Source organism: Scleropages formosus, chromosome 6 (genome assembly GCF_900964775.1).
Source record: "Scleropages formosus chromosome 6, fSclFor1.1, whole genome shotgun sequence".
NCBI lineage: Eukaryota > Metazoa > Chordata > Actinopteri > Osteoglossiformes > Osteoglossidae > Scleropages > Scleropages formosus.
In genome coordinates, this window is record NC_041811.1 from 23,185,217 (window position 1) to 23,208,608 (window position 23,392).

At 40.4% G+C, this 23,392-nt stretch overlaps 1 protein-coding gene across 4 annotated transcripts in view; it reads right to left on the minus strand.

Moving 5' to 3' along the window:
- The window catches only part of ntng2b (netrin g2b), a 58,586-nt gene that overhangs the window by 3,274 nt on the left and 31,920 nt on the right, over window positions 1-23,392 (minus strand). For 2 of the 4 annotated variants that reach the window (XM_029253030.1, XM_018752542.2), the window contains exons 6-10: window positions 22,658-22,830; window positions 21,210-21,236; window positions 7,231-7,305; window positions 4,352-4,519; window positions 96-230 (exon numbers count right to left, since the gene is read on the minus strand). In XM_029253030.1, the coding sequence (XP_029108863.1) occupies window positions 96-230; window positions 4,352-4,519; window positions 7,231-7,305; window positions 21,210-21,236; window positions 22,658-22,830 (578 nt within the window). Of the gene's footprint in view, window positions 1-95; window positions 231-4,351; window positions 4,520-7,230; window positions 7,306-8,536; window positions 8,672-8,831; window positions 11,799-21,209; window positions 21,237-22,657; window positions 22,831-23,392 lie in introns of those variants that run through there. The other 2 variants (XM_018752532.2, XM_018752550.2) reach the window with 2 other exon arrangements.

A 23,392-nucleotide genomic window follows, 5' to 3' on the forward strand; every position in this document is an offset into this window, starting at 1 on the left:
TCTAAGACACTGGGGAAATGACTTTCCCATTCATGCTCACCTATAATACTCTCTTACGCACTTTGATGCTACCCTTCCCCTTGGTTTTTACTTACGGAAACACCCTTGCTTCCAGTAATACCCGGGGAGACAATCTTCGCACCTCTGCCCAGTTGAACCTTCCTTGCACTCACAGTAGCCTGTCTCATTGCAGCGGTCATGTATAGAGCCGATCTGGTTGCAGTTGCACTCTACAGACAACAGAGGTGAAGGCAGAGGTTTGGTCTCAAACAGGAATGTAGCATGCAGGCACTGAGGAGCGGTAACACATTATAGGGACCAATATCACGTCATCTCCAACCCTAAGAATTCTCTTGTTTCACCCTAATATATGATCATCTCCATTAAGTTCAGATAAATGCTGAGGGTTTTTTTTTTTTTTTTTTTTTAAAATTGCTGCTTAGATTTCATGTTTAAATGGACACTGGAAGAATCCATGCTGTATATGTAGAAGCAGGTGGTGTAGTGGTTAGCAGAGATATTACCTTAAGGTTGAGGTTACAAGACCTGGGAGAAAGGAAAAAAAAAATCTGAACTGCTCTGTTAAAAAAAAAAAAATTGATAGTAATTTTGGTGGAAAGTTTCAGCTAAGCAACAAAATAATAAGAGAAAGTGTTAAGTTGTAGATTAGCAAGACCACTGGTGTGGTCCCCTGGTGACCAAGAACTTCATTCAAAGGACCAGAAGGCTTTTACATTCATTGATCGCCGTTAGAAAATTTGCATATAGATTCCTGCCAGAAATACTTTGTAGGTCTCAACAGAATGCAAGACTGAATTTTGACTGATCAGAATTATTCTCCAGAAAAAGGGGTGTCTGCTTTGACTCTCTGCAAGAGATGAGACAATACATGGTGGAATTCGGGGTGATTCTAAATCTTTGCCCTCCCCACCCGCCCCCCTCAGATCCGGACGAGAGTCAGTTAGAGGTGGATCTGTTCTGTTGAGCTGTGCTGTGTTTGTGGAAAATCTGGCAGGTACGTTGACGGGAAAGCCATTTCTGCTGACTTTACGGCTCGCCTTCTGGCCTCGCACGTCTCCCTGCAGCGTTGAGTTTACCCTCCAACCTCCTGGTGTTCAGAAGCAGATGGATTCAAATCACCGTCAACATTTTTCACAGTGGGAGCTGTATGTACAATCCGGCTCTATCAATATCCCAAAATTAGGAACATTTTACGAAATATATTTACATATTGCTATTTTTTTCATTAGTCTATGTATTTGAGTAATCCTGCTCAATATGGTTTAAAAAGTTGCCACCTAATTTATTTAATTGATAATATTTAAGAGTATTTTATCAGAATCAGATCAAGCCTACATAATTTAGAGTTTTACTCAATCCACAGCTGGCATACAAGGCAGACCAGTTTTTCCCTGAATGCTGACCCCTGCTTTAATGTTTTATTCAATCCGGCTGTTTGCCATGCCAGTCACAGAAAAACCTTAAAATTAGGTTACTTACTAACTAACATTTCAAGACAAAAACCCTAATATCATTTGTAAGTGGGGAAAATGTGTTTAGCATGTCCAGCAAATGTATCTCTTACATGAATACACCGTTATAATCTTGTCCGATTAGAAATTTCACAATTTACAAGAGGCCAAAGTTAAGATTTTGAGATTAAAACTACTTTAAATAGTAGATATCTAGTGTATAATTACACTTGAGATAAACAATGATGATTTCAATGTTTCAGATGTAATTTCTTTCAGTATGAACAACCGAGACATGCTACTATAGCCAAAGGAAAGTATAACAGACTTCTGTCAAAGTTAAGTGGACGTACTGCTCATCTCGCCAATCGGCTCCAGGGCTTAGTGTCTTATAAAAGGTTTTAGCAGGTATTGGTACCTGATCTTATAACACAGTGAGCGAGACATGGGAGCATAACCTTGACGTGTCCCTCAGTTTCTCCAGCTCCTTTCTATATATGCTGAAGTCTTCACTGTTTGCACTTAGTAAGTATTCAGGAGCAAAACTGTACCGCAGTGCTTTTTCAGAGCACGTTTCCAGGGATAGCGCCATTGTATCTTAAATGTATGTATGACCACTTTGACACATTTATGCTGGCAATGTGATTGGATTCGATCTTCCATGAGTGGTGTTCAATCAAGTAATGAGAAGATTTTAGCAAAAATGTCTATTCCTGTTAAACCACAACCTGAATTGTGATTTTGACAAAGATACAGGATGTGTGTTAATGACACTTACACATCTGGCAATGAAATGTGTTTTTGCTATGTTCCACATTTGAATTATGAAGTATCTGCCCACCCTTTCCAAACTTATACAGCACTTCATAACCACCTTTACTAAATCCTGTTACTTTTCGCTCTTGTGCTGTGTTATTTTATCACAGTGGGCTGCAGTAGGTTATCTAATCTGTATGCGTTTGCTTTTTATTGCTAAACTGTTTCTGTCTCTCCTGTTGTGACCCAGTTGTGTTCTGTCGTTAGTGAAAAAAATTTTTTCATAACAATGAAGTTACGGTATTATTTGAACCGTTGATCTTACTGTGACAAGTAGTGCTTCTTAAATGTATTCTCCGCTTTTATTAGTTTACAAATGTGCAACAAAACCAACAAATGTAAATTTTTAAGTTGTTTAATATTCATTATTTTGTTTTTAAATTAATTACAGTATTTGAACCATTAATAGAAACAGATATTTTCCCTAGAGGACTTCAAGGTAAGTGCCTTGTTAAAGTCATTATTCCGCACAGTGACAAAGCTACTGAAATATATTATGTCGAGAGACAGTGATATAGTATTATGTCAAGAATTTACTAACCTATTAGTTGTAGTGTAACATACATAGACAACAACATACATTCTAGCTGGACTGCTAGATTTTCAGTAGTAGTTTTCAGAAGTAGCTCCTAAGAATACGGAACTGAAATGATATGAAAAGTTAAAATATATTATGTCGGTGTCATTTATATCAGAAGGATTAAGTTGGTTTTCATTTCTCGCTCAATAATAGTAAGCCTATTTGGTATAAATATTTGTGCAAATTACTTATTTGGCATTTGCGATTGTGATGCTTTGTGTTTTGCAGAAATAATGTCGGTTAAAATATTTTGAATACATTACGAATCCATTAGAATCTCTGTGCAAATGGTACAAAGTGCATTATTGATACACTGTAGGCTGAAGTCTGTATTACCATTTTCATCACTTTGCAAATGCTTTTATCTAAAACAACGTAGAAATTCATCTGTTTACACTGCTGGGTATTTTACTGGAGCAATTCAGGTTAAGTACCTTTGTCAATTACATTATAACCGAGCTCCTCCTGGCACTTGAGCTGGTTTAGAAATCCATTTGTGTACCCACTACCGTACCAGATGCCACGCAATAATTGAACTGTGCTCTTGAGGTAAGTTGTTGGTCCATAAACTGTACTCCCGATGCCTTTTTTTATATGTTATAAACCTTTACTTCCAAAGAAGACAATCTACATTGCTGGAATCAAACATGCCAGAATAATTTAGAATGCGCCGTGATATTCTATCAAGTGTGCTAGTGTTTCTGGAAAGAAATATAATATTGAGTTATGGATACAACGATCTGCAAGAGGAGAGGTTATTTTGACACATTTGCAGGTTTAATAATTTAACTCCATTCTTTTGATTAACATGTTTAAAAATAAGTGAGTGCTTTCTGCTGGCAATATGTTCTGCTCTCTGATTTGCTGATATTTGCTGGAAAAAATCAGTTTTTTGGGCATCAACCAATCGTGACTATTTTCACGCTGACTTTTAACTTACCCCTTGCATCCATTTGTATGTGCTGTACCACCACTACAGTAAAACGGTAATTCAATTCATGCAATTTATATATAGTATGTATTTTGGGCAAATATAAAGCAAAATGTAATATTTGTAAAATATTTTGCAAAATGACCTGTGTTACCTGCTGAAATTGCAATCAGTAACATGTATCACCCTACAAGGTACTACGGTACCTTATTCTTTATCAGCTCGTGTGCTGGAAAGGAGTGTGTCATCATCTGTAGGTCACACCGGAGAGGACTGACTGAGGATTAATCATATAAGGGTCACACAGTGGTTTACCTTCCATGTGGCCATATAAAGTTTGGCTTTGGGCCTTGATGTCGCTCCTACTGGGGTGGGTTTGGACAGCAGAGTGCACAGCCTGGAGTGGTTGCAATAATCTTGTAAGATAAACCTGCAATTGCCCCGAAAGTTTAGGCCAGCGCTAGAAGCAAAGCTCGGGATCTCGATGCGACGGGCCTGCATTGATGAGAGAGGTGTGGCAATCGCACATGCGAACGTGGATGAAGCACTCACCTATGCAAACGCTCTCATCGTCCAGCTCGGCCGAGGCATTACGGTAGTAACCCAGACGGCAGTGCTGGCAGTTCTGCCCCCTGGTGTTGTGCTTGCAGCTGACGCAAGTAACAATGTTGAGGAAATCGATGTAACTGCAGCGGTTGGAATGGCCATAGCATTCGCAGTCTGACCAGGAAGAGGGGAGAGTAGTATTAATATAACCACAAGAGCTCGGTGGTGGATGGGTATGGGGGGTGACTTTTTAGATCTTGGCTAGTAGTTCTTCTGCTGTGGTAAATGTGTCTTAGGAGAGCCGAGTCTTATAGCACAAAGGCATCGCGCTACAGAGGACAGGCAGGAAAATTTCTGAAAGTTCAATCCACCCCTGGATGCCCATGTTACATCAAATGGATGGACTCTGTCCATCTTGGCCCCTTTTCCTGCATTTTCACTACTCGCTGGTTCCAGAACAGCTCAGGGAGTTTCCCGCAAAAGAAGGGGAAAGCAGATGTAAAAATTTGTGCCCGAGGGGCTGGCTTTTGGGGGGAAACGTTCAATTGAAGCGCACAAGCTCTCGCTTGTCGTGCAACAACCCCCTCTGGGATCGGTGCTCGTCTTCTGGTGATTCTGGGATCTAACCGATTCCCCTCGCTTTCTTTGATGCTTTCTGAGGCTGACTTCTGGAGCCGCAGCTTTCCCCTCGCTTGTGAAATAGAGAAAGATGCCTGACAATGAGTGAAAGTTATTCCTGCTCAAGGCCAGGTGTATCTTGCCCCAGAGTGAGACATTTATGCCATTGAAACACCACTCTGTCAAGCTTTTGACCATAACGAGGGCGAATTTTGAAATGTATGTTTCTATGTGCACTGTGTTTGTGTGAGTTCATGTATTGGCAAACACACGAACAGCATACTGTACATGAACTGTGTGAACGATAGAATGCGTTTAATATGTTTATGTATAATACGCATAACATGCACTTATTTTGTAGAGATTTCAGTGAGATTTTCTGCGCCTTTATATTTTTTGGAAATCTCGTAACGCTCTTATTGTACCTCTACACAGTATTATTGCAGTGTGTAATTTACAACTTAATTTTAACGGCTTTAAAGCAGATTAAGCTGCACGGACATAAAATCTTAAGGGGGATTCATGATGAGTCCCTAAAAAAAAAAATAACCGGAGACATAAAAGCAAGCATTCAGAATTTTGAAATGTCTGAAGAAGGAGGCCTGGAGACTAGGGGTGGAGCAAATCATAAGAAAATAGAAAAATGTTTTCATGTGCACACTGTCGTCCAATTAGCATCCATTAGAATTCTCAGAGCAGTCTTACACAGTACAGGGCAGACAGTTTACTTCAATTTTTAAGTGATTATGTAGGCAGAGGTTTATAAGACCTAATCAAGGTTTTCCAAAGCTTTAGAAGTCTGCTCCATTATGTGCTGCGAGGCAATAATGTCCTTTTAGGATGCATTTATTAAGCATGTTTATGCAAATACACATTTAAATGCATATTAAGAAGCGGGTTGGATGTTTAATCAGTCATCACATTATTATTTTATTATTGTTTGGTTCTTGCAGGAGATGAAATATTTATAGGGTGTTTAAGGGAGGCTGTTATAAAGACCCGCGCAAAGTGCTTCACTCAGCAGAGCGGTGAAAATGGAGGAAAAGACGGAGTAATTAAATATAAATGCCCAATTACTCCCCGGATTGTTGTGGGAACGGGATATTGTTTCGCTGCACAGGCAAGTAAGACAGACCTTTCAACACATCCTATCAGCAAAAGCTGGGTCATTCCTTAGAAAGGACAAGACATGCTTATTAATTCAAGGAATAATATTCTGTTTTGGGTCATAATCTTTTGGAACAGTTCTATTTTCTTTTTTTAAAAATTTGTTCAGAGCATGCTGTACCTCAAGTCATGGGACAGAATACACAGGAGAATCTGATTAAAATCAGACACAGCAAGGATGCTTACCTTCCAAGCCATACACAAACAACATGCAAAGAAACAATGGATGACAAAGTGAGAAAACAGCAAAAATGATGGAAGGAGGTAAAACAAGGACATAATTCTAAAAATAGTTTTTCCACAGCTACTAGTATAAAAACAGTACATTTATTGATGTTAATGTAAAATAAGGCCATAGATTATCATGTTTTATCCATCTTTATTCATTTGGACTCATTGTTTCCTTTGATATGAAGATGCTCAATAGAAAAACGAAATAATCCATCGCAGATAAACTGTCAGATCTCGGTTGTTTCGGAGACGTCTCGTAATATAATTACTTTTAACTACGAGAAATCAAAACGATGATCTCTTCATGATAACATCTTTGTGTAAACAGCTGCAGCCTCATTATCCCCTCATGAGGTTTATCTGTCTGAAACTTGACAGGCATTATTGTCAGTTCTGTAAGGCACACAGCAATTGAATGTCTTTGTGTTTGTACCACACCCATTCTCAACCATTTCACTTAAATGTTTATGCTGTATTTCTGTCACAGAGTTTGAATATAGTGTACCATTCTGTGAAGCCTCGAGTGTCAGCAGCATTTAAACTCGGCAAGAACGTCGAAAAAAAACGCAAAAATCACTGTTAGGAACATTGATGAAAGCAGGAAGGAATAAGTCGAGATAGAACTGGACAACAACCAGAATGTTCTGTGGCTTGGTACATATTATGCATGTGAATTAAATCAACATCAATGCCATAGTCATTTGCTGGAATATTTAAAAGTATTTAATTTACACCTTACGCAGTTATGTAAAGCGTTTCGGATTCTTTTACTGCCTATGTTAAATTATTTTATGAGATTCATAGTAGCTTGATTAGTCCATTCAGCCATTATTATCGCTAAATGTAATTAATGTTTCCTGTGTTCTTACCTTCAAATTGGCCAAATATCATCCCTAACCGCTGGTTGATTTTGGATTCGCCTGTGATCAAGAGCTTTGGGACCCCTTTGGAGACAAATTAATAACTTTTAACAGGTTTCTAAATATGGTGTTTTTTTTTTTTTTAACCAACAATTCACATTTGAATAGATGACACCAATCGTTTTAGAAAAGCATCATTATAAGTGAGAAAATACAGCTAATGATGGTTTTACAGGACCAGTTTTGATATTGCTCCACATTACAATAATTTTTTGTAGCCTATCATGAGATTAAATCCATTCTATTCAATAGAATGAAACAAAAATATTTACATTCACATTTATTCATTTAGCAGATGCTTTTCTTCAAAGTGACGTACATCTCATTTAAAACAATAGAGGCAACCAAGCACTACAACCAGGGATGATAATATCAACAGAAGATTGAGTGTACTTTCAATACTACATGTGGTTTTTATCATCTTAAAACCTAGACAATGTTCTGCATAGTTTCTGGTCCTTTAAGTGCAGAACAAATCCTGCAAACAGTTCTCTTCATCCAGAGAAACCCTGCTTCCAGCAGATGCCGTGAGCAGTAAGGCTGGGAGCATTAATGATGACAGCTGAATTTCAAACAATTTCAAAGCGTGTCATTGAGATTTTTTTTTTTTTCCTTTGCCCCGTCTTTGGGCTAGAAAAGGCTGCACACTGAAAGGTTTACACTATACTTTTTTATTCAAACTACAAATGTGTAGTTTCCACTATTGTGATCCTGCCCAGTCTGAATTCTCAAAGTATCCAGAAGGAAACAAGGTAGGTTAGGTCTAATTCAAACTCAACTCAGGCTAGGCTGCACTGTGCCACGAAAAAATGAAATGTAAAAATGACCTCGTTACTTTGTGCTACCCAAACAAAGTAATATAAAGTAATAAACACATTGATTCTTCCGTAACTGAATGCTAAACTGGTTTGGAATTAACAAAATATCGAATTTATCTCAAAAACCACAAATTAAGCAAGAGGTGTACAGCTGCACTGTCTGCTGGACTTCTGCTAACGTTTCACGAAGCTGGAGCTGAACTGGTCAGAACCTGCGTTTTTATGTACGTCAGTAAACTGGCCGTTGAAGCCAGTGCTTTGTTGAAATATTCCCAGCTGAGGTAAATGGAGAGAGCAGAGGGGGATGTACAGGATCATATATAATAAATTAGAAGAGGACTAGCACCAGATCTGTCTGTCTTTTGATTTATTACTACTGCGCACAATAACATCTGCACAACTCAAAACATGTACTGAAGTGATAGCACCACATGTACCTGTGTTCTCATTCTTTCTCCGTTTTTTCTTCTTCTTGCTCTTCGTCTCTTCTATCGAAGAAGAAATGCTGTGCTTCTCTGCATCCTCGGATTTCTCTGTGTCCTCAGGTTCAGGCTTTGTGTTGACTGTGTGCACTGGAGAGATTATGATTGACCAGCAAGTGGTAATCCATCCATTGCTACTACGTGTGTTAAATAGACAGATTTGTAGCGCTACACCTGTCCATCTACCTGTTTGCTGGTACATCACTCAGCTACTCACTAATGCACAGGGAAAATACAGCAGCACTGATACCTGTTTCTTTGGTTTCCTCCTTTTTTCCTCCACCCTTCTTTTCTTCTTTCTCCCTTTTCCACGAGGTCTTTTTGTCCTCAGATTCTCTGTCCTGTGTTTCATCAGACTTTTTAACCTTCAGTTCCTCGGATGTTTTAACATCTGACGCCTCAGATCCTCTAACCGCTGATTCTTCCATTTTTTTTGCCCCCTGTTCTGCTTTTCTGACCTCTGATTCCTCAGCTTCTCCTTTTACCAATTCCTTAGCTTCTCTGACCTCAGTTTCACCAGCTTTTCTATCCTTCGGTTCCTTGGATTTTGTAGCTTCCAATTCCTCAGTTTCTTTGACCTTTAATGTCTCTGCTTTTCTATTTTCTTTTTCTTTAGCTTCTTTAGTTTCTCTGAACTCAAGTTCCTCTGGTTTTATAGGTATGGATCCCTTGGCTTTGTTTTCTTCTGATTCTTCTGCCTTTCTGACTTTCAATTCATCGGATTCCTCAAGTTTTGATCCTTTTTCCTTTCTGACCTCTGATTCCTCATCTTCTCTGTCTTCTGACTCTTTGACATCTATGGTGTCCGATTCCTTAACTTCTCTGTTCTTCTCCGGATCGCTGTCTTTTGATTCTTTAAGTTCTCTGACCTCCAATTCTTTGGTGTCTCCGTCTTCTGATTCCACAGCTTCTCCTTCTTCTAATTCCTCAGCTTCAGTCACCTCCAACTCCTCAGACTCTCTGTCATTCTCAGCTTCTGTGATCTCCGATTCTTCACTTTCTCTGTCATTCTCAGAATTTTGGCCAAGTGCTTCCTCATCTTCACTGTTTACTTTCCTCATCTCTAAAACTTCAGTATGTCTATTTTCTGATTCCTCAGTTTCTCTGTCTTCATACCACTCACTTTCATCAACCTCCAATCCTTTACTTTCCTTGTCCTCTAATTCCTCATCTTCAGGTGTTAGGGTAACTGTGTGCATCAGGGGAGATTGTAACTTTGCAAGAAATAACATCATGTTTTTTTTAAAAAAAGAAAACCCTCAATTGCACTGATTAGAGATCCTACCCAGTGATCTTATTCTTGTGAGACTGACTATTTTGACATTCCGTATATCCCACAGACAATGATCTTGCTTGCTGAAATCTTGCAACATTTATCTGTTTCATATCTGAATGATATGACATCTTCATCCCCCATAACTTCTGCTTTAAACTTTCCCAGTGCACCTTAACTTATGGCTGTAGCACTGAAAACTTAAGCAGACACCATGGTGGTAAGCGTAATGTTCAAAGCGCTTTCCACATGGCACTGCTTACTTCGCATGATGGTACGTACACCTTGATGAATGATTTAGCACAACGGTAAACACAAATGCATTTTATCTCTGTTAGTTGCACTGCTATGAAGGATAGTGTAATCTTACTATTTGTATTATTTGCGAATGGTACAGAAGAGATGAGCTATGTAGAGTTCATGGTATCTATGGTATTCCATTCCATTGCATTTTCACTTGATTCTAATATCTTTTTTTACTTGGCAATATATGTCTGTTCCCAGTTGCAACACTTTGGCATCATGATGACATTGCCATGTAATGACCTCTGATGCCATTTCTGGTCTTGTTCCTCAAGAGATACATTCACTAAAGGTGACATTTTTTCAGGTCTGCTGTGTGTCATTGCTGCATGTAACCCAAAGTATCTTTGAATAGACATATAGCAGTCATCGATTCTTGTACTACATGAAAAAGCATAAGGTTGGAAAGGATTTAAATATTGCACCGTAAATAAAATCATAGAAAAGATACGTCGGATCCAATATTTCTTGGGCTTTTGGAACACCTTACCTTCTTCCCCTTCGAAATCTGGCATAGCCTCTTTCCCATAAAAGGGAGGACACATAGTGGGGGGTGGGGTGTCTGCCGGGGTTGGCACTGTGGTGGGTGTCTCAGTGGTTTGGGCAGTGGCCTCGAGAAGTTCAAGAAGTTCCAGAAGTTCTTGAGGGAACAATTTGAGAGCAATTGACTGGGGCTGCTGAAGAAATGGGGCTGGAAGATTTGCATACAGTTTCGCTGCCTCAGTTTATTTACTCAAAACAGAAGTCCTGTCTCTCCCTCATGATAGAACCAGGGCTCCACGCAAGCAGTAACACCCGCACAAAGCAAAACAGCTGAGCCTGAATATAAAACAAGCACGCAGCCTCAATCCCCGCAGTGCTGTAGACGGAACATGTTACCGGCAGGACGTCCAAGCAAGAAGCACTGCTTGTATGACAGAGATGCAGTAGTGAGGGATAAAGAAAACCACTGCAGTCTGAATTTGCCTCATTAAGAAAAGGAGACATTTTGAATCAATACTAAGCAACATGACACATTGGACTGCTTATCACTTCAAGGGCTGATTGACTGAAAAACAATATTCATGATGCAGACAGAACAACCATTTAAAACTAACGATGTGAAGCAAAGCTCCGGGTTCCTTGGACCAGCACCTGAACAGGCACAACTGCTGGATCAATTGCAGTGAGGGTAAACTAAATACACAAAATGCTGACCTCTCCTCCCAAGTATGGAGCAGTTTAGTGAAATATTAGTGCCTTCCACCAACTGCCTATATTTTTATATTGATATATTTGAAATTTGAAGACAAAGTACATTAAAGCCTTTCACGCTGCAGCTGTTAAGGCTGCAATATCTGCTACTCTAGTTCACAAGCAGCCCACACTACAAAGGCAATGCATATTTTGCCAGCCTCATTATTTCATTCACACAGTATTCCCTTGTGCAAAACTTTCACACTGTCAGGATTTCACAGAACCACTGTGCATCTACTTCTTTTTGTACAGAATTTCTGTAATCCTGTCAGTTCTCAGAGACGTACAATATTTATACAAGGTCTGATATGAGCATACAATGTTCAAAAGGATTTTGCATTTCTAACCTGGAATTTAAATGGTTGACAATTGGTAGTGTTAAAATCACACTTCTGATATCAACATTTCTGCCTACATTCTAAAAATATAAATAAATTCTACACTAGTGCTATCTGTCATCTAAAATGGGCATTCACAACAAGGTTAAAAACAAAATAATAATAATAATAAACATCTTTGTCATCCAGTAAGGAAGACATTGCAAAAATGAAATGATTTTGGGGATCAGTTGCTCACAGAAAGTGCAGGGATGCTAAAAGTACAACATTTATTTAAATCTATGAGATTAACACCATTAATAGGTAGACTGCAATGCACTCATGAACTGTCATTTTTCTACGACTATTCTATAGCACAGGCTACCCATAAGGGGCTAATTCCTAGATGCCAGCTAAGCTTGACAGACCCCACCTGGCTCCTCTCCGAAGAAGTCACTGAGCATGGAACTCAGCTCAGACTCACGCGCCTCCGCCATGGTGCTAGTGATGGCGGTAGCACCTGTTTCATGGAGCAGAGAATGAGTGGGAGAGACTTTATCACAAAAAAAACAACCACAGCATCTATCAATGCCTATAGTGACATGTCTCTTTGTGCGTTGCTACACTTCAGCTACTACTAGCTTGGCATCTCACAAACATACATGCGATGATGTGTAGTATTCACATGCGCACAACCATCGATATCTAACGCTCGCACGACTTTTCTCAAGGAAAATCATTCTTAGATCATCCTTCGAGGTCAGGCTCATTTCTAACGGCATAATTTATGTGCAAACGCGTGTTCTCCCTCGCACTTGCCACAATGCAAGAGTCACTCCTGTTTGCTTGTGCTTATAGTGTCAGCCGATTTGTACTCGATTTTGACAACTGTATTGTGATTCAGCGGCGCACGCTCAGCATGCCAAATGTCTTCCTTATGGCTGGAATGCTGATGATTTACGTCATGTCTCCCCTGTGTTTAATAATTGCTCCACAGCTAAAAGGGAAAGAATAAAAATTCAATCAGAAGAGGCACCCTGACATTAATTTCTCTGGTAATAAACTAATAAACAGTGTGAGGGTTTAGCCCCTACCATCATATTCCAATTAAAGGAACAATCTTAAATGTCTAAAACCAGTAACACTGTACACAAAGTGCACTTATACATACAGTGTTCATTTTAGTTTGTGCCTATTTACCAAGTGTTATTTTACAAAAGAATTTTTGAAATTGATCATCTAACCCATGAGCAATGAGGTGATGCCAACATGACTATGCAGTCGGTGGTCGTTACTAATATTTGTGACCAGTCACTGAAATTTTTTTTTTCCCAAAGCAACTTACAATTGAAAGACACAGATGCTGCGTAGCTGTATTTTATTAGAGGTCACGAACACAGACGAAGAGATGTCAAGTACAATAAATGAAGCTATGCCTTCACTAGTACATAATAACAAACGAACGATAACTGAATATAAGTCTACGTGCTCAGCATCTTTCACTAATTACTTGGTGCAATTTGTAAACCTTGTTGTTAAGATGTTTGAAGCAGTAACAACAGAGACTAAGTGTCTCTGCAGGGGCAATCCAATAACACACAGGAGGATATCAGGGTGGGCAATGGGCCTGACAAGAGCAATGGAAGCTGAATCATGCTGATGAACTACATTTCCTTCTGCTACCCCTCCACACACACCTGTCAGAAGGGTTATGTCTGTAAGTGTGTTGCCTTGACAGTGCATGTGAAGGTGATGGTGAATGTGAACTCTCCAAGTCAATGGTGGACAGAATTTGTTCAGAGGGCTTTGTATTGCAGTGCTTCCACACCTAGGCTGAGGAGCCAGGACATAAGGGTGAGGAGCTGTTCTACAGGGGAGGATCCTGAAAGCCTCCTGAGAAACCAAGAAAAATTTCAGGCCCCTTGGATGCTTGAGAAGAGAAGAATTTCATCCTGCAGCCATTTATTCTACTCCATAAATCTGTGCAGAAGCTTGGGATGTTTTTGAAACAATTTAACCACAGCCATCATAAGATTTGAAGCCAAAATAACATTTCAAACTTAACAGAGTCGCTAGCTACGTTGCACTGTATTACCAGTACAGCACAGATGGAGGCCTTACAGGTCTCTGAAGCAGTCAGGACATTAAATTATTGATTAGGTTAAAATTAGGTTTATGTCCTGTGGTGAGCCTTGTGGGACGTGGTGTACTGAGTCTGCCTATTCCTGTCCCCCCCAAATGCTGTATAGAGCGCTTCTAGGCAACTCATGGACAAACCGAGTGCGTGAAACATTGAGAAGATACAGCAAGATTTCTCAAGGAGGTGAGCCCAGAAGGATCTGTTTGAGGTGAGCTGCAGCACCAAAAACATTCCATCTCCATGATGACACAGTGCTGGATTTCTGTATTTTAAGGTTTAAAACACAAAGGGACATTAGGCCCTAATCTCAAGGCGCTAAAATTTTGTCCTGGCACTGACGTTAATTCTTTGTGTCATCCTTAACGTCTGCATTATTTCCTGTGATCCCTCGGTGGGGTGAAGTTATAAAACTGAAACACTTTATGCTGTTCCCATAAGTACAACATGTCATCTTTTGTTTTCTTAGCAGAATAATATCACACATATTCAATATATTCAATAAAGCAGTTTCAAGTCAGATGGCCCTTTGTTAATGAGGCCATTACTATGCCACTGCAAAGGCAGTGTGTGTATGAATATGAGTTTGTCATTGTGAATGTTAAAATATATCTTTATATATATATATATATATATATATATATATATATATATATATTTACAGTATAAAGAAAAAGTCAGAAAAGGGATATTTATAGAATGGAAAGAAAAACTCTTCATCCTCTTAAAAATAAATTTAAAAGTGTACCAAATAGTGAGCTTTGTAGAACTGTCCATTTAACTGAGTCTATATTTTTGCACTGACTTTAAACAGGAGTGACTTGTAATGAAGTACTTAATCTTCAACAAATTGAAAATTAAAAAGCAAAGGCTATATGACATGATATAATAAGTCTTCATACTTGTGAGACAACCAACCAACGTCAACAAGCAGTCGTCCCAAGCGGGGTCGCGGCAAGCCGGCGCCTTAACCGACAACACAGGGTGCGAGGCCGAAGGGGGAGGGGACACACCAGGGACGGGATGCCAGTCCGTTACAAGGCACCCCAAGCAGGGCTCAAACCCCAGAGCCGCCACACGGCGGGCACCGGCGAAACCCATCGGGCCACCGCACCCCCCACTTCTGAGACACTAATCGAATGAAATTCTCAGTTGAAAAGTAGAGTGGTAAAATGTAGCAGAATTGTAAGAATTAAATGTTGAAAAGGACAAGAAAACCTCCCATGGGATTCTCACGTCCAAATGAGACAGCAAACATCCTTGTTTATTTGTGTGCACGGCCTGTCAGTCATTCTGTTGGGAGGGGGATATTTGCGAAAGGAGGTGGCAGAGTGGTGCAGCGAAAAGCACTGCTGCCTCGCCGGACCTGGGCTGTTGAGGTGTAGGTCTGAATCCAGCTCAGTCTGTGTGGAGTTTAAACGTTGATCCTGTGTCTGTGTGGGTTTCCTCTGGGTGCTCTGGTTTTTTCTCACCATCCAAAGACATGCAGTTGGAATGAACTGGCGATGTTAAACTGCCAACAGTGTGTGAACGGGTGAGTGTGTGTAGGCCTTGCACTGAGTGATTTTGGGACAGGCTCTGCATTGCCTGGCCGAAACAAGGAGTTAGTAAAAGTGAGAGAGAGACATTTGTGAAAGGGGTCAGAACAAGAACAGACATGTGGCAAGCGTACTTCCATGAACTTCTCAAGAAGATGAGCAGTACATAACCTCGACCTTTGAACTGACTAAAATGCACAAAACCAGCATAAATCACATCTATCTACTGACTTTCTACCTCCAGGGGCTTGGAGGGAATTGGTCACTTAGACCCTCAATTAAGTTTTCCACTAGGGAAAGTTCATGGTTCGCCACTGCGGTCAAAGTATTCAGTTGGGTGCATCTAAAATACGTTTTTAAAAATTGAATGTACCAGTGTATAAATAGAAATACACTTTATTAAAATGGAAGGCACCACTGTGTGTCTTGGCGGCTCATTTGTGCACTAAAAATGTCAAAAATTAATTACAAAGCCATCTCAGTTGCTCGTTGGAGTTGGAAGTATTTGAGATGAGTAAAGTAGGCAGCATTATCCAAAACTAATTAGAATGCACCCTTTGATGGATTGGCATGTTGTCCGCAGTTCACCCTGCCTGGCAAAGCACCCTGTGCTTCCAGGATAGGCCCCAGACTGTCATGACCCTCAGTTATGGGCAGAGGTGGATGATGGTATAGAAGTACATTTTTAGATAAACTGCACTTTTCAGAGTAATGTTTGCCAGGGATACTTCCTACTTCTACTTGACGACTTCTGTATAGAAAAAAATTAAATTTTATTGTGTTACATTTAGGGGGGTGCGGTGGCGCAGTGGGTTGGACCGCAGTCCTGCTCTTCGGTGGGTCTGGGGATCAAGTCCCGCTTGGGGTGCCTTGCGGCGGACTGGCGTCCCGTCCTGGGTGCGTCCCCTTCCCCCTCCGGCCTTACGCCCTGTGTTGCCGGGTAGGCTCCGGTTCCCCGTGACCCCGTAAGGGACAAGCGGTTCTGAAAATGTGTGTGTGTGTGTGTGTGTTACATTTCTGTCACCCTTTTTGTTACTTTAGAGTTTTTCAAAAGTAATGTTTTAGCTTACTCTCCTTAGACTGACTAATTTGTCAATTTCACTGGCCATAGTTTACTCCTGAAGTGCAACCAATCAGTTTAATATTAAGGTTTGAGTCCCGCTTGGGGTGCCCCCCCGACGGACTGGCGTCCTGCCCTGGGTGGGTCCCCGCCCCCTCCAGCCTTGCACCCTGTGTTGCCGGGTTTGGCTGCGGTTTGCCGTGACCCCCACTTAGAACAAACGGCTTCAGACTCTGTGTGGGTGTGTGAGTTAAATGAGAGGTAAGCATGTCAATTATTTTTGCAGTGGCTATTTGGTGAGCTGCTACTCTTTGTCTAGACAAACAAATGAAATTTTACATGCTTGACCCTAACATAACTGAAAAAAATGACACAAGTTAAAAATGATAATTATTTATAATTAATAATAATAAAACATAACTACGCTTAAGTATTTTAGTTCACTTATAACTGCTACTGGGGAGCTGTGCCATGTAAATTGGTAACTAATTTGCACTTAGTGTGTGAATGACTGAGTGCGATTGCATTGCAATGGACTGGTATCCCATCCAGGGAGTACACTGCCTATGCCCCTGCCTTCTGATAGCAAGCGAGGAATAATACCTAGCACACCATGTTCTTTTATTCTTTGCATTTATTTGATTATTCTATTTGACAATATGTAATATTATTTGACTGATTTAACCTGCTGAAAAGATATACACTTAAATCTTTGCTTAAAACCTCAATAGGGAGAAGAACTTTGGTCATAACTTGAATTGTCTGTAAATCCAACCAGCACTTCATAATCAATGAAAGCTAAAAATACAGGTCACCTTCACTTTATTCACTGCTTAGGCTCTGTAAAAAAAACAAATACACACACACACACACACACACACACACACACACACACACACACACACACTTTCAGAACCGCTTGTCCCAGACGGGGTCACGGGGAACTGGAGCCTACCTGGTAACACAGGGCGTAAGGCCGGAGGGGGAGGGGACACACCCAGGACAGGACGCCAGTCTGTCGCAAGGCACCCCAAGCAGGACTCGAACCCCAGACCCACCGGAGAGCAGGACTGCGGTCCAACCCACTGCGCCACCGCACCCCCAGGGAAAAAACAAATAATTAATTAAAATCTGCTATAATATTTTTATGTATTTATTGTTTTCATCAAATCTTATCCAATGAAGAGCGTCAGTGTCCCAGAGTTTATCCTGGAAACATTATGTGTGAGACAGGGAATACAGTGGATGGGATGCCAGTCTGTTGTGGGACTTATTTCATTATTTTTCATCTTTTATCCTGAAATATTTATTGGGAATTTAAAAATCAAAGACGTGGATATTTCTGTGTGTAAATACAGGATGTGACTGGGATACACTCTGTAAATGGCTCTGTAACCACTTCAAGGCACAAACACACAGATACTGGGCAGTTTAGACTTTAGATTCAAGGAAACTACATGTCTTTTCTTTGGACTGTGGACCTTATGGAATCATGAGCAGGAAATGGTAAATGGAAATCTGTATTTTTTCAGACACAGAAAAATGACAAGTATTTGCAAATAATCCCATTCTTATTTACCCGTCAAAGATGATAAACATCATGCTGATTCAACGTAATCTAAATTTAGAAATACGCAGAACACAACACCAATGGCTAGTCTACATTTGGCATATAAATAATTGTTGAGTGGATTATCAGACTACAGTTGTAAAGTAGCAGTCTAAATAGGATGATCTAGAGTTCTTGTCTCAGAATAATCAGATGATACAGCTGTGCTTTTACTGGGGATCGTATATCCTCACTTGGGAGAATGAGAAGAGAAAGAGTAGAGAGCAAGTGAATGTGTGGGGTGCACAGTAGAAAGAAGGGTATGGACAAAGGTCTTGAATTTAATGTGGAATGTGATAGGATGTCGTTCTGGGGTAAGGAAGTCTTCAGTGTCATATGACTGGTAGAGGGTGGCCAGCCAGAATGCAGTCATGACTAAAAAAGATGAGGGTCAAGACTACACAGTGAGTGGATTTACAGGTGAAGAAGTGGTTTTTCCAACACTCAGAGCAAGGGTTCAAGCATTTCATTGTAGACCTGTTATAAAATGTGATGTTTCATTGGTGTTCCGTTTCAGGTGATGGATGTTCAACCAAGCAGTAATCACCGTGAGACAGCTTGGTTAGACAAGCAGCAACAGAAAAGTTATTGAACGGCTACAATCACTTCTCTGGGTAATTCAGCAACAGACCGTACCTTTTAAATATTATTAAATGTTTTACAGTGGCACACTGTCTTGATAATGGGCTCCAGCAAACATTTAGACTATGGTGTCTATGCTTACACTGTGACTGTCTTGTTTCACAAATATCCCTCCAATCATTCCACCCTCAAGGAATGATCGACAGCTTAGAAATAAAGGGCACAAGTATAAAAATTTTAAGAATCTGATATGCGTTTTCAATTGAATAGGAAAACACCCCATGAAAATGGAACAGGAAATCTAACAGCTAATTTTCTATTCAAAATCAAATTCTTGACATTTTAGCACTTTTACACCGTTCTACAACTTTTCAGAATTAAATGTTTTTGATAACTGCCTCAACTGTATTGGGTAGGATTTGTCCTACATACATGAAATGACTAATTTTATCATTTTAATTTCGCTGAAGAATGTGCGCACCTGATAAAAAAAAAAAAAAAAAAAATCGCAAACTGAAATACGGAATATGAATTTCCTTTTCATCATATATTATGCATGCATACATAGGAAGATAAATTGCAGTTGTGTCACATTTTTGTTGCTTTTTTTGGTTTTGATATGTAATTTTAAACATGTCTACTCCATGCTTCTGTTCAACACTTTTTGTGTGCATGTGAATATGACTGTTACTGCTCATCTTTACACAATTCCTTGACCATGTTTTCTACTGTGGCATGTACATGGCCTCACAAACGCACACTGACACAATGTACAGTCGTCTTTTAAAAAGCATCAAATTTCACAGGACTTGTAACACATGACTAGCTTTTCAGAACACACAAAGGTTAGAGGTCTGAAAAATGAGAGATTGAGTGGTCCAATTCATTACCAGCGTCACCAGCTTTACTCATATTACATACTAAAGGATTAAATATGATTATAAATTAAAAAGTCTTCAGCTACACTAAAATCAAATTCTGTTTGATATTTTGATGAACATAAAATCTCTGTGATGAATATCATTCTTTAAAGAGAGGCTAATCAGAGCAAATAAAACATTTAACTGAAAGATCTGCAGCAAATTGAACTTGCTATTATTAATAATGTGAACAATATGTGTTAAAGGCATTGACAAAACATGTGCTAGTTACTATTGGAAATCCTGCACAAAAACTGGCGCAGACTAATGAACATTCATCATTGGTTTCTGACATTTCCACAGAAAGGATATTCAGATTGAAGCATTAATCTTCCTTCTGCTGTACACTATCACATGCTGAATAAAGTCTATCAATGATTATTGAAAAAGTGGACCTACAGTAAAATGAGTTAATCTATTTAAAACAGACAAAAATATTTTTATTAACACTGAGTTGTCTGTATTTTTGTAGAACTATGCTCTCTATACTTGGCCAAGTCATAGCATAAAATACCCATCAAGTGATTTGCAGAATCTAATTTTCAGCAGGATTCTATGGTATCAAAGCAGTAACCACCGAATAAATATTAGATCTTTTGGTAATGAACATTCTTAAGTGCTTTAAAGCATTAGAGTTTCTTTTTGCTGACACAGTAAATATACACTATAAACACTGCATTAGTTTCACTTAAAATGACAGGTAGGCAGAAATCCCGATTCACGGCGCAGACACATTTATGGTACAAAAACATAAAGGGAAAAATGCATGAAGCTCTCAATTACATTGACCTTGACAGCAGCAACCTCCTTTCTGTCCCCATCATCAGAAACATTAAGAACATCCACCAGTCAGTCATAATATTCACTTTGGGCTCTTTGGTTGTGGTGTTCGTTGTGGCTCCGGTCCTGCTTTTGGTTACAGTCACCATAGAAACTGGCACAGACCAGACAGGCTTTTTCCATTGGAAAAGAGAGAAGACAAAGGCCATATTGTAAAATAAATAAATAAATTAAAATCCAAATCCCTTAAATCCTTAGGAGAAATGCACACATTAATTACTCGGTGGAAAAATTGCGTTCTTTACGCAACGCCGAGCTGGACTGTACTTCTACTCTCCTACAGGACGAGAGCCATTCTGAGGAAAAGGGACTTATGCACGGCTAACGGTTTGCCAGAAGATGATATCAATGTTGCACAGCTTCTCCCTACCAGGAGGGTCGATCCCTTTCATCACTGAGTTTTAATCTAACACTTCTGAGCCTTTTCCCATTCCCACACGCCGCACTCACTGGTTCCACTTCCATTCCGAAAGAACTCGCTGCCAACCACCGCACTGCAGTAACACATCCTCCATCTCCCCTACTCTCCCCTACACTCCCCTACACTCTCCCTTCCTCCTCCAGCCTTTGCTTGACAGCTAGACCAAACTGAAGGAGAGAGCTGTGGAAAAACTAGATGTGTGTGAGGGAACCGTCGTGATGAAGGGGCTCGCAGCCAAAAAGAGACACGTGAATGGCGAAAGAGACCGGACAAGCAGAAATTCAAAAGGGGGTAGAGAGACCGGGGGAAGCGACACATTTCCGCATTTGATGGAGAGGAAAGAAGCGGCGAGCGACATGGTCTCCCTGTGTTTTGATTAGCATGTTACTTACTGCCAAGAGTGGAGCCAGCCGCCACACCTGAAAGAGGAAGAAAGACAGGAGAGAAGTGTTTATTTATGCATTTATTCAAAATATGCCCTCCTCGCTGTTACATCAAACGTGCAAGGAAACCTGGGCCGAGCTGACGGCACCAAACGCTGTCGCAAAGGCCATCTTGGAGAGCAAGCGGCCTCATGATGCAAGGCGTGGGGGGGCATGGGATGGATGCAAGAGGCCCGGGTACGGATGCGTCGCCGCCAGTGGCAGAATAGCACAGGGCGGCTTGATGTAACAGGGAGTTGACACTTCTGCGCAGCCTGAAAGGCTCTGCATTCCCTCTGTGGGGGTGGCTGCCCCAGATTATTATTATTTCATCATCAGCGCCGCCTTGTAAAGGGCTGCTCCCGCATCACCCACTTAGGTGGAACCTCGCGGTGTGCTCCGGTAGGGCGACTGTAGAATTTCTAGCAAAATTTCAAAATAAACAGTTTTTGGGCGTTTTAGACATTTTCACATTCGTTTTTATACAAGAGTTTGTGTCACAATTTTTTTGTTGCATTTCAATTCTGATGCCTCAAGAACTATTTTCAGAGCACACAGTGTTCCCAGACAGCCTTTCTTGTGCAGTGTTGTAATACTGAACACATTTGATTAGTAGGCTATTTTCACATTATGTGTTACTCCAATTCTGTTAAGTGTTATAAATACAGTTTATAGCAACAAAGCACTCCATCAGTGAGATGCAATTGTCTTTGTTTTTGCTATGAGTGCTTGATTCAAACATCTGGCTGTGAAATGCTTTTTACCTTTCTCTCTATTGACTGGAGCAGCTTTTTAACATCACGATATGGTCGTGTGGAGTAAAGCGTCATGTTAAGACAGCCACAGTTTGAGAGACGGTGAAGAGTTGTCTGTGAGTGTTTTTTTTCCCTCTAATAAACCAAAGGATTCCTACAAGTACCTTAAGGGAGAAGTTACAGTTGGGAAGTTCTGGATTTTGGTTAATGTGCATTGAACTACAAAGAGATTCTTTGTAGTAGCAGACATGTAATTGTGAACGCTTGAAAAACTACAGAGTCCTTGCATATATGTACCTAATTTGTATTTTAAAGTGTTGGTACATTTGGCAACTGCCTCATGGCAGAATGAGATTATATTGTAGAAAATCATGCTCTATATCTACGCATGTCAAAAAAAAAGGGTGACTTCCATAAAGCCCAAGGATATTGCCCGAAACACATGGAATGCATGAAGCTCCTGGGTGGACACTGAAGCTGAACTTAGAGTTTTAAGCATATTTGTTTCACAGAACACTATCAAAGAGTGCTTGATTCTGCAGAATCTAAGAACGGTGCAGATAGAACATGTTCCACTGCAGTTGTTTGAGGTGACATGTTGGACAGTGTTTTCTCAGCTGAAGCGTGTGCAGGGTGTAGGAGGGAGTAAGTGGGAATACATACAAGTGTTGGGTGATCCATTGGGCATGGGGAGATACGAGCCGGGCCTCCAGGATTTAGCCCGGAAGCTACGTTTGCAGCGACCGCAGTCCTGGCCGGTGGTGTTGTGCTCACACTCGCACTGCAGGTTCCCTTCTCGGACCGTGCACTGAGCAGCGTGGAGGTTGCACTTACACCTGTGGGGAGAGCACAGCAGACACGTGGTTTAAAACTCTCGGCGTAAAAATTAACTCGACATCAGCCGTCTCAGCTTTTATTTAACACTAAACTGAAACGGTTACATGACATTCACATGTAATGTTCAGTCTGAGAATACAGCGGACCCCACCAAAATCGTTCATGCTGGAGATGACTCGTGTCTACAGGCTAGGAGACCCGCATCCAGTATTACCATTTCTTTGAAACGGACAAGGGAAATCACAAGATATATAGGCAAGAAGATAAACGCTGTACTCTGAATGGATCAAATGCTGTTTGGTTCCAGGGATTTGTTGAAGGAGGGATCCCCCACCTTACTTTCAGGTGGCTAGGAGAGAGTGTCAACCATTTCAGTAGAGCAGCAGGCCCCCGCTTTCCTCTCTTCCAGCCATTGCCTGAAGCACATGAGGGAACGTACCTGAATTTTCCAACTCCTAACACAATATCCGCGAATGTTGCAAAATTCTCCTTTGACGGCCTACTTTAAATTGGTATGCAGCTGAATCTATGTGATGCAGAATTTATTTCTGTGAGGTTTTT